Source organism: Carcharhinus amblyrhynchos, chromosome 21 (assembly GCF_965287045.1).
Source record: "Carcharhinus amblyrhynchos chromosome 21, sCarAmb.v2.hapA, whole genome shotgun sequence".
NCBI lineage: Eukaryota > Metazoa > Chordata > Chondrichthyes > Carcharhiniformes > Carcharhinidae > Carcharhinus > Carcharhinus amblyrhynchos.
In genome coordinates this window covers 6,001,482-6,013,546 of record NC_137344.1, presented here as the reverse complement: position 1 = coordinate 6,013,546, position 12,065 = coordinate 6,001,482, and the positions used below count along the sequence as shown (strand labels likewise).

Below are 12,065 nucleotides of genomic sequence, written 5' to 3'. Positions count from 1 at the left end.
AGGGAATTTTCACAGTAACTTCATTACGATGTTAGTGTAAGCGTACTTGTGACACTAATAAATTTTTAAAAAGTTTAAAAAAAACAGTGATAGAGAACATCAAATTTAAAGCCTAATTCACAAGCTGTTTTCTTTTGTATTATAGAAGTGAAGTGTGGATTTCCACCAAAAATAGTAAATGGATTTATGGTATTTGCACTCAAAAACATCTATGGCTACAGGGAGACTATTGACTATGGCTGCATTGAAAATTACATCCTGGATGGTTCAAAGACAGTCACGTGTGAGAAGACAGGGAACTGGACTGATAAACCCACATGCCGAGGTGAGGCAAATTAAATTGGAATTACAAAGCTAGGATCAAGAAACCTATGGATAACAAAGTTCATTGTACACCAAGGGATTGAGATAGTACAGGAGTGTTGTTGGCTAAAGTAAAAATGCATTTAATCCAGTTTATTTTATGTTGCGTTAATAGATTCCTTTTATGATTCATTTATTATTCAGATTGCTTCCAGCATTGATAATGTGAACGATAAATCTGTAACCTGTACTTTACCCTGGTAAATATGGCACAAAAGACAATTTCATGGTCTTGTTGTGGCTTTCACTTTCGGTGACACTGATCTTTGTAATATCTTTCACAGCATCAATCACTAGATGAGCAGGAATATCCTCCAACTAATTGTTGGGAAGACCAAAAACATTGTCCCCAACACAAACTCTGGTCCATAGCCACTGATTCTAACCCTCATCTTGGCAACAGTCTTCCTGTTTACAGTCTGATGTCATGTTCGGCTAAGATATGTATTTCTGGCCGCATATACAGGCCATTACTGACTGCCTACTTCCTTCCAACTTGTGGAAAATTGCCCAACTTTGCTGGCCGCAACTTATCCACTGCAGAAACCCCCGAGCGTGCTTTGGCCACCTCTAGATTTGACTATTCACACACTCTCCAAACTAGCCTTCCACCATCATAAACACATGCTTATTCAAAACGATGCTGTTTCCATCTCATTCACCTGTTGCTCCTGTGCTTGCGGGCTTATATTGGCTCCCGCTCTGGCAATGCCTCAATTTCAAAGCCTCATCATTGGCAGAGGTTCCCTGAGTTGCCTAAGCCAAAATCTCTGGAGTTCCTGACTTTCTCTACTCCTTTAAAATGGTCCTTAAAATGTTCATCTTATGTGGCTGGACGTCAAATATTGTTTGATAAAGCTCCTGTGAAGGACTTGCTACAATGTAAAAGATGCTATTTAAATACAAGTTGTAATTGAAGATTCCAAATTGTAGCATGGATATAAACATAAACTGAGATTTACTAGCCAGGCTAAAAAGTTTAAAGTTGATTTATTAGTGTCAATAAGTCGGCTAACATTAACACTGCAATGAAGTTTAGGAGAGGCGATGGCCTAGTTGTATTATCGCTGAACTATTAATCCAGAAACTCAACTAATGTTCCGGGGACCTGGGTTCAAATTGCGCCACGGCAGATGGTGGAATTTGAATTCAATAAAAAATATCTAGAATTAAGAATCTACTGATGACCATGAAACCATTGTTGATTGTCGGGAAAACCCATCTGGTTCACTAATGTCCCTTAGGGAAGGAAATTTGCTGTCCTTACCTGATCTGCTCTACGTGTGACTCCACAGCCACAGCAATGTGGTTGACTTTCAGTTGCCCTTGGGAAACTAGGGATGGGCAATAAATGCTGGTCAGCTAGCGATGCCTATGTCCCACAAATGAATAAAAAAGAGTTACTGTGAAAATCCTCTAGTTGTCACATTCCGGCGGCTGTTCGGGTATACTGAAGGAGAATTTAGCATAGCCAATGCACCTATCCAAACCTCAACTATCAAAGTGATAACAGGGTGTGAGATTTGGATTGGTATTTGGGGTAGGAGCCTGCTTTTTTGCAGGAATGGTCAAATTACTGACTTTAGAATCTTATGTGCCACAGTTTATTTTCTCAATGAAGCTGCAGTGTTGTTAGATCTTAAATGGGACACTAGCTTTATGAATAATGTGTTTGGAAACAAAATTTATTTATAAGGTGTGTTTTTCTTTACCAGCTCCATGCATTATACCCATAAAGAGAGGTCGTGTATTCTACAATGGGGAGAAGTACTGGATAGCAGATCTCCCAAATAAGAGAGTATTACATCGAGAAAGGGTGGCTTTTTACTGCAAAAACAAAAAACAAAATTGTGGATATCCAGTTCTGACTCAGTGCATAGATAGTCACATTGAAATTCCATCCTGCTTTGAAGGTGAGAATGATTCACGGTATGAGGATGTCTGAAAGTCTTTTACATTGGCTATATAGAGTGGAATTTTCTATTCTGGAGACAAAGCCCAGTGCCAAACAGGAAATGCATTGGGATATTCATTGGGCACCAAGACAGCTTAATAATTATAGATCTGCAAGGAACTTGGTGAATCTGCTGGCGGGGTGGGCAAGAAGTTGCCCACTCTGCTGTTACCTCACGGGGCACTATATTGAAAGAGCACCGGGATGTCCACTCAATCAATGCAGGCCAGGAGCTTCTCATTATTGCTCCATAGTCCTATCAGCCATAGCCTGTATTGAAGAAGCTGGCAGATGTGAGCAACAACACATGGGGATGTACAAGAGTGCCTCTGACATTACCTTCAGCTCATCTCCAGATAAGAGCACTGCCTGAGATACATCCATGATTGGGTCAATGCTCGCTGGTGCAGTGGTCTATGTTCCTCAGAACCTTGACTTTCACCACTTGCTGCTCAGGCCTCTGCTTCCCCTGACTCTGTGCCAATCTGTGATGGGTTCTCTATCTTTCTATCTAGATGAGAGCAATTACCAAGGCAAGGTTTTCTGCACCTGCATCATTGACATCTCAGTGGATATTAGAAAGAATTGGAGTGATATATTTCATGATAAGGTCCTTTACAGGTTTCCCTCCATCTCAAAGCTGACAGGCCAGTGCTGAACCCTTCGCTTGAATTCTGTCTAGACAGGCCATCCCCACCCCTTCCAAGCCAATTGCAAGAAGTCTCCCTCTGACACTACTTCACTTGTCTCTATTACCCTCACCTCTAAAAAGAGACCGTTGCCTTGGCAACCTAGAAAGACCAATTGCTTGAACCCCTGTTGGGAATGACCATTCACCTGGGATGATGGAGCTTTGGAGTTGTGAGTTGGCTGCCATCCACCAGATTTGCCCCTTGGAGACATCCACTTTCCTCACCTCGTTCATCTCTGCCTCAAGCTGCAGCCGATGGCAAATGGCACAGAATGAATAGCAGCTCCAAAGCTTGCTGGGATCTCGATGTAATGAGACTCAACAGTCAGAAACAAAGCTGCTGCAATGCAGGTTTCACCACAGAGAGGGGAACACACCTGAGCATAGTGACACCCAGTTGCCTCATCATCAATAGGGTGCCCCTTCAGTCAAGCAATAGTGCTCATCTTGAACTCTACCCATCCCCAAAACAGTCTTTTCCCATTGAGAACTCACTGACTGAGGAACTGTGTGGTCAAAGTCAGTTTTGAAAAATAATGCATGTCACCTTCATACTCACTCCACCACCATTAATCCTCCCCTGTCAACCTTGACCCACCAAATATCACATTCTTCTCCCCTTTGTAACCCTTGAATCTCCCACATTTACCTGGACCCACTGAAGATCACCTCCACGTGTTTTCTCCCCTCAGAGCTCACATCTATTACTGTCCCCACATCCACCCTGACCCTGTCTCTCCCATTATCCAAGCCATCTGTCTGGTCCCCCTCCATGACACCCCCAATGTGACCTTTACATACTAAACTCTCAACCTGGGCCTGTCATCCTAACATATCCCTCCCTTATCTGGCTATGACTGTTTCCTCCCATCACCAAGAACCTCAGTTCAACCCCCAAGACCCCCACCAACTCCTTCCTCTAAGGCACTCCCTCCAATGCCCAGAAAGCTTGCCTCCCTTATCCAGACTTTGTGCAACATTTGCTACTCAAGCTAAGTTACACAATGTCCCGGAGAAGGTGAAAACAACACCTATGGGGTTAAAGTCACGGAAGAGGTGAAGTAAAAATGAACATCCTAAATTCTCACCAGTGAGGAACTTAATTTGGGGGATGAACATAACTCTGGTGCAAAGCCTTTTAATCAACATGTATTACAGGTTCTTATGAATGCAAATGGGGTTCCTGACATTGTCAGGAAGTGCAACCCATCTTTAAACTTTGAAATTCAGGAATATAAAATTCGCACTGTCTATGCAACTGACAAGGAACAGATTTCTTTGCTTCCAGCCAAATTAAGAGCTCCCCCCACCTCGATTCTTGCGTCTGGCAGATGTGAAAATTCTGCCAATTTTTACAATTTAATAAACCTTTCATTGTTTGAAAAGCTGACAAAAAAAATCTCAGCTGATATAAGCCAATGTCTGTGAAGCGATACAGCTGCATTACTTCTATTACTATTATATAGACAAAGGGCGGGATTGTTCGATCTCATCCATGGCTGCCCCACTGCAAGGAAGAATGGAGAATTTGGCATTCCAGTCAAAACTCCATCCACTTTCAGCGGCACTGGAGAATCCCAGCCATGAATGAAGATGACTTTCAGCAAATGGGCATATGATACCTTCCCCAAATCAGATGGGCAGACTCATAGAATCCCAACAGTACAGAAGGAGGCCATTTTGCCCAGCAAGTCTGTACCGACCACAATCCCAGCAAGGCCCTATTCCTGTAACCCACATATTTACCTGCTAATCCCCCTGATTCTAGGGTCAATTTAGTCTGGCCAATCAATCTAACTCACACACCTTTGGAGTGTGGGAGGAAACCAGAGCAGTCAGATGAAACCCACGCAGACACGGGGAAAACATGCAAACTCCACACAGACAGTGACCTGAGGCTGGAATTGAACCTGGGTTCCCAGTACTGTGCGGCAGCTGTGCTAACCACCGTGCCACCCTCATCTGCCCTACTCATCCCCCAGACTGCTCGATAAGAGGTGCGGGCAGAAGCCAGAAAGCTGACTCCCCTTTCCTGATTTTCTCTTCTTCCCTGTGGAGAGGAGCCTGGTCTACACTCACAGTTTCCATTTAGTAACATTACCATGTTTGGAAATTTATACATAAGAACATAAGAAATAGGAGCAGGAGTAGGCCATCTGGCCCTTCGAGCCTGCCCCACCATTCAATAAGATCATGGCTGATCTGTCGTGGCTCAGTTCCACATTCCCGCCCTCTCCCCATAACCCTTAATCCCCTCTCTTATCAAAAACCCATCAACCTGTGTCTTAAAAATATTTAGCGAGGTAGCCTCCACCACTTCAACGGGCAGAGAATTCCAGACATTCACCACCCTTTGAGTGAAGAAGTTCTTCCTCAACTCCGTTCTAAACCGCCCCCCCCCTATATCTTGAGGTTGTGCCCCCTAGTCCTACTGTCTTTTCTGAGCGGGAAGAGTCTCTCCACCTCTATCCTATCCATCCCATTCATCATCTTATACGTCTCAATGAGATCTCCCTTCATTCTTCTAAACTCTAACGAGTACAAGCCTAGTTTATTCAGCCTCTCCTCATAGCTCAACCCCCTCAACTCCGGCATCAGCCTAGCAAACCTCCTCTGCGCTCCCTCCAAGGCCAAAATATCCTTGCGTAAGTATGGCGCCCAAAACTGCACACAGTACTCTAGCTGCGGCCTCACCAATGCCCTATACAGCCGCAGCAAGACCTCCTTACTTATATATACAAATCAGTAAATCCTATTTCTCACTGTTCCACACCAGTGTTCCTTATATTTTCTTTATTCTAAGCTTAGCCAAAGAATTAAATGCCATGACCAGATTTACCTTTAACATTCAATTACTCTAATGCTCCTCTAGCTGGCCACTCATCTCCAACCCTCAATAAACCTCAGCTTATCCAAAACACTGCTGCCCATATAGAATCCCTACAGAGCATTTGGCCCATCGATTCTGCACCTGCCACAGTCCCACCCAGACCCCCATCCCTGCAACTCCATATACCTACCCTAACACTAATGGGCAATTTGCCATGGCCAACCAACCTAACCTGCACATCTTTGGAGTGTGGGAGGAAACCGGAGCGCCCAGAAGAAATCCGTGCAAACACGGAGAACATTCAAACTCCATGCAAATAGTCAACCCAGGCCAGAATTGAACCCGAGTCCCTGGCACTATGAGGCAGCAGTGCTAACCGTTGTGCCACCATGCCACTCGCGATGTATTAGGTCCCATTCACTCGTCACTCCTATGCTGGTTGGCCTTCATTAGCTCCTGGTTCAGTAACACTTCAAATTTAAAATTCTAATCCTTGTGTTCAATCCATCCAATGTCCTGCCTCTCCCTATCTCTGTAACCTCCTCCAGCAATCCCCCCAGTCTCTCAGACGTGTGTATATTCCAACTGTGGCCACTTGTGTATCAGATTCCTTCAGCCCAACATTGGACATACATTCAGCTAAGTCCTAAAGCACTGGAATTTCTTCCCTAAACTTCTCTATTTCCTTTGAACATACTCCTAACCAAACCTGTCCTCAAATCTCCTTTTGTGTCTCTCAGCCGGATTTTGTTTGATGGCTGCTCCTGTGAAGTGCCATGGGATGTTTTTACTATGTTCAAGGCATTATATAAATGTATGTTGTTGCATGTTCTTGAACTAAAGAACTTTTTCTTCCATGTTGATAATCAATAACATGCTTTACTCTCTCACTTCTTTGTCCAGGAAGACATCAATGTTTTGATTTGATTTTGATTTGATTTATTATTGTCACATGTATAAGATGAGTGAAAGTATTGTTTCTTGTGTGCTATACAGACAAAACATATCATTCATAGAGTGCATAAGGGAAAAGGAAAGGAGAGAGTACAGAATATAATGTTTTGTTACTGATGGAGGAAGAGGAAGATCAGCTTAATACATGGTTAATCTATTCAAAAGTCTGATGGCAACAGGGAAGAAGCTGTTCTCAAGTCAGTTGGTACATGATCGCAGACTTTCCTCCGAAATAGTGGAAGATAATGGATAGTCAGAGCATCTATCAAATAAATGACATTGATTGATAAGAGTGTGTACACACACAAGGGACGATCTTACTGGCTTTTTCTGCCTTATTGCATAGGACTTAGAGAAAGAAATTCCACACCATGTTGCTTGCGGGCAGCCCCTAATTCCCCCAACCCATCATCACATCAGCACTTCAGTGATCTGGGTGTGATGTCATGACTGCCCAAGGAACATCTGGCATACAATTTAACCCTCCTGCCCACTGCCTGTCCTTCCCTGCTCAACCCCATCTCCCTGACTCACCACCATCTCCCCTCTACCCCCTGAAGATACAGAGCTGCTCACTCAGCTCTCCCTACAGAGTTCTACTCACCAAGTGCATGCCTTTTGAAACCGGTTGTACGCTATGCTGTTCTCACATTGCACTGCCAGGGACACTTCATTTGACATGGGAGTTTGATTCCGATATATTTCAATGACGTTCCCTCTGCGACACAGTGACAGCAGGCGGCATGGTGGCACAGTGGTTAGCACTGCTGCCTTATAGCTCCAGGGATCTGGGTTCGATTCTCGATTTAGGTCACTGTCTGTGTGGAGCTTGCACTTTGTCCTGTGTCTGTGTGGGGTTTCCTCCGGGTGCTCCGTTTTCTTCCCACAGTCCAAAGATGTGCAGGTTAGGTTGATTGGACATGACAAATTAACACAGTGTCCCGGGATGTGATAAGTGAGAGAGATTAGCAGGGTAACAAAGTGGGGTTAGGATTGTTGTTGGGGCAGACTTGACGGGCGAAATGGCCTCATTCTGCACCGTAGGGTTTCAGTGATTCTATGTTGAATGGCAGGAAACCTGACCTGCCACTGATACTGGGGTGGTGGTGGTGGTGGGTGGGTGGGTGGGTGGGTGGGGGGGTGCGGCAAAGAATGATTGCATATTATATTTGCATTAATATGAAATGTGATTTAAGGCTTTCTCGCATTATTTTCCACTCTCACTGCCAAACCCAGCCGATAGGAACAAAGAGCGGAACATCCTGGCTAATATGTCTGCATTCCACTTAGCGCCTAATTAAAATTTTGAATGCAGGAGTTTTAATACATGACCCTGCCTCCATCTTTTTGGGACAAGGTCCTCAGTCTTTACTTTGGTCTGCTATGTATTCTGTTCCCCTGCATCTGTGTTGGTAGCCATGATGTGGAGATGCCGGCGTTGGACTGGGGTAAACACAGTAAGAAGTTTCACAACACCAGGTTAAAATCCAATAGGTTTATTTGGTGGCACAAGCTACTAGCTCTCAGAGCACTGCTCCTTCATCAGGTAAGTGGGGGTTCTGTTCACAAACAGGGCACATAAAGACACAAACTCAATTTATAAAATAATGGTTGGAATGCGAGTCTTTGCAGGTAATCAAGTCTTAAAGGCACAATGTGAGTGGAGAGAGGATTAAGCACAGGTTAAAGGGGTGTGTATTGTCTCCAGCCAGGACAGTTAGTGAGATTTTGCAAGCCCAGGCAAGTTGTGAGAGTTACAGATAGTGTGACCTGAACTCAAGATCCCGGTTGAGGCCATCCTCATGTGTACGGAATTTGGCTATCAGTCTCTGCTCAGCGACTCTGGTGCATGTCGTGAAGGCCGCCTTGGAGAACGCTCACCCAAAGATCAACGGCCGAATGCCCGTGACCGCTGAAGTGTTCCCCAAACGGAAGAGAACACTCTTGCCTGGTGACTGTCAAGCGGTGTTCATTCATCCATTGTCATAGCGTCTGCATGGTCTCCCCAATGTACCATGCTTCAAGACATCCTTTCCTGCAGCATATCAGGTAGACAATGTCGGCCGAGTTGCAAGCGTACGTACTGTGTACCTGGTGGATGGTGTTCTCACGTGAGATGATGGGATTCATTTGATGATCCGGCATGCTTTGCAGAGGTTGCTGTGGCAGGGTTGTGTGGTGTCGTGGTTACTGTTCTCCTGAAGGCTGGGTAGTTTGCTGCGGACAACGGTATGTTTGAGATTGTGCGGTTGTTTGAAGGCAAGAAGTGGGAGTGTGGGGATGGCCTTGGCGAGATGTTCATCTTCATCCATGACATGTAGGTGCAGCAGGTGGTCAGGAAGGCGAATGGGATGCTGGCCTTCATAGCGAGGGGGATTGAATATAAAAGTAGGGAGGTCTTGCTGCAGCTGTATAGGGCATTGGTGAGGCCGCAGCTGGAGTACTGTGTGCAGTTTTGGGCGCCGCACCTGCGCAAAGATATTTTGGCCTTGGAGGGAGTGCAGAGGAGGTTTACTAGGCTGATTCCGGAGTTGAGGGGGTTGAGCTATGAGGAGAGGCTGAATAAACTAGACTTGTACTCGTTAGAGTTTAGAAGAATGAGGGGAGATCTCATTGAGACGTATAAGATGATGAATGGGATGGATAGGATAGAGGTGGAGAGACTCTTCCCGCTCAAAAAAGACAGTAGGACTAGGGGGCACAGCCTCAAGATAAAGGGGGGGGCGGTTTAGAACGGAGTTGAGGAAGAACTTCTTCACTCAAAGGGTGGTGAATCTCTGGAATTCTCTGCCCATTGAAGTGGTGGAGGCTGCCTCGCTAAATATTTTTAAGATGCGGGTTGATGGGTTTTTGATAAGAGAAGGGATTAAGGGTTATGGGGGGAGGGCGGGAAAGTGGAACTGAGCCACGACAGATCAGCCATAATCTTATTGAATGGCGGGGCAGGCTCGAAGGGCTAGATGGCCTACTCCTGCTCCTATTTCTTATGTTCTTATGTTATGTTCTTATGTTGAAGGCTCCGGAGAAGATGTCATAGCTTCTTCACTCCAAGGTGGCTTTCATGACACACAACAACACATAGTCACTGAGCAGAGGCTGATAGCCAAGTTCCACACATGAGGACAGCCTCAACCGGGATTTTGGGTTCACGTCACACTATCTGTAACCCCTACGACTTGTGAAATCTCATTAACTGTCCTGGCTGGAGACAATACTCATCTCTTTAACCTATGCTTAACCATAGAACATAGAACATAGAACATTACAGCGCAGAACAGGCCCTTCGGCCCACGATGTTGCGCCGACCAGTTACAAAAACAATGACCCACTAGCCTATACCAATCCCTTTTCGTCCATAAACCTATCCAGAGATCTCTTAAACGCCCCCAAACTAGACGCATTTACAACTGCAGCAGGCAGGGCATTCCAATCCCTCACCACCCGCTGGGTAAAGAACCTACCCCTGACATCCGTCCTGTAGCTACCCCCCCTTAATTTAAAGCCATGCCCCCTCGTGCTAGCTTTCTCCATCCGAGGAAAAAGGCTATCACTATCCACCCTATCTAAACCTCTAATCATCTTATATGTTTCAATAAGATCCCCTCTTAGCCGCCTTCTTTCCAACGAAAACAACCCTAAATCCGTCAGTCTCTCCTCATAGGACCTCCCCACCATACCAGGCAACATCCTAGTAAACCTCCTCTGCACCCTCTCCAACGCCTCCACATCCTTCTTGTAATGCGGGGACCAGAACTGCACACAGTACTCCAAGTGCGGCCGCACTAGAGTAGTGTACAGTTGCAACATGACGCTGCGACTCCTAAATTCAATCCCCCTACCAATAAACGCCAAGATACCGTACGCCTTCTTAACAACCTTATCTACTTGATTCCCAACTTTCAGGGATCTATGTACACATACACCTAGATCCCTCTGTTCATCCACACTATTCAAAGTCCTCCCGTTAGCCCTATACTCGACACATCTGTTGCTCCTACCAAAGTGAATTACCTCACACTTCTCCGCATTAAATTCCATCCGCCACCTCTCGGCCCAGCTCTGCAACCTATCTAAGTCTCCCTGCAGACTATGACACCCTTCCTCACAATCTACCACACCTCCAACTTTGGTGTCATCAGCAAATTTACTAATCCACCCAACTATACCCTCATCCAGATCATTAATAAAAATTACAAACAACAGTGGCCCCACTGTTGTTTGTAATCTCTCCACTCACACTGTCTGTATCTTGCTTACCTGCAACGACTTGCATTCCAACCATTATTTTGTAAATTGAGTTTGTATCTTTATATGCCCTGTTTGTGAATAGAACTTTTACTTACTTGATGAAGGAGCAGCATTCCAAAAGCTTGTGCTACCAAATAAACCTGTTGAACTTTAACCTGGTGTTGTGAAACTTCTTATTGTGTTGGTAGGGCAGGCCTATCGAAATTTCAAGTTTGTTGATCTCCTGTGGGGTCTCATGCATAGGAAGTCATGTCTAAGAATAGTTTCTGGTGAAACAGAGTTTAAGTGGACCAGGGCATGAAGACAGAAAGTCAGTCCTTATTTTAAAGTTACTGCCAGGAAGATATAGTTACAGTGCAAGTTTATGTCGGAAATTACCATCATAAAGAGGGGAAAAGGAATATACGCAAGTATCAGATTTATTATATGACAGATGAACGGGGGGAACATTTGACAGGGGAAAGTGACAGGTGGGACAGATGATGCAGGAGAAATAAAAATGGAATTTCATGACACAAACTAAATAACCTTGCGTATGTTTTCTCCAGAACCTTCAGGTTGGACCTACCAAATGAATTATCGATCACTTCCATCGGAAATAAAACAGTGTTAAAGTTGGAGCAATGGAACCATTCTCATCAGCAAAGAATCGTTTATAATGAAAAATGATCAAAGCTTTATAAAATGTTCACAAATCTCAATTAGTACCATTGATCCATAATACTAGTCACATTACATTTGCAGCAGTTATCTTTTCCAAACAAGCATCAAGCATTCAGACATCAACTAAGTTGCCAAACGTAGCATTGTGCTGCTATTAATCACATAGCTTGGCGATATCATACATTTTAAGCTAGATGTAATTTATTGCCAAAATCTAAATTACACCACTTTTATTTATTCCAAGGTAATTCTATTTAATTCTGTTTGGTTGACACATGAAATCACAAGAACCAATAAAATCTTTGTTAATTAAATACATATCTTTGCTCATTTAAACTTAATAATGGATTTGTATTAATTGG

At 44.4% G+C, this 12,065-nt stretch overlaps 1 protein-coding gene across 1 annotated transcript in view; it reads left to right on the top strand.

Moving 5' to 3' along the window:
• The window catches only part of LOC145356449 (beta-2-glycoprotein 1-like), a 40,042-nt gene extending 28,389 nt beyond the window's left edge, over window positions 1–11,653 (top strand). The window contains exons 6-8 of the mRNA XM_080209178.1: window positions 146–325; window positions 2,079–2,276; window positions 11,589–11,653. Coding sequence (XP_080065304.1) covers window positions 146–325; window positions 2,079–2,276; window positions 11,589–11,653 — 443 coding nt within the window. The remainder of the gene's footprint in view (window positions 1–145; window positions 326–2,078; window positions 2,277–11,588) is intronic.
• The last annotated feature ends 412 nt before the right edge of the window (window positions 11,654–12,065 follow it).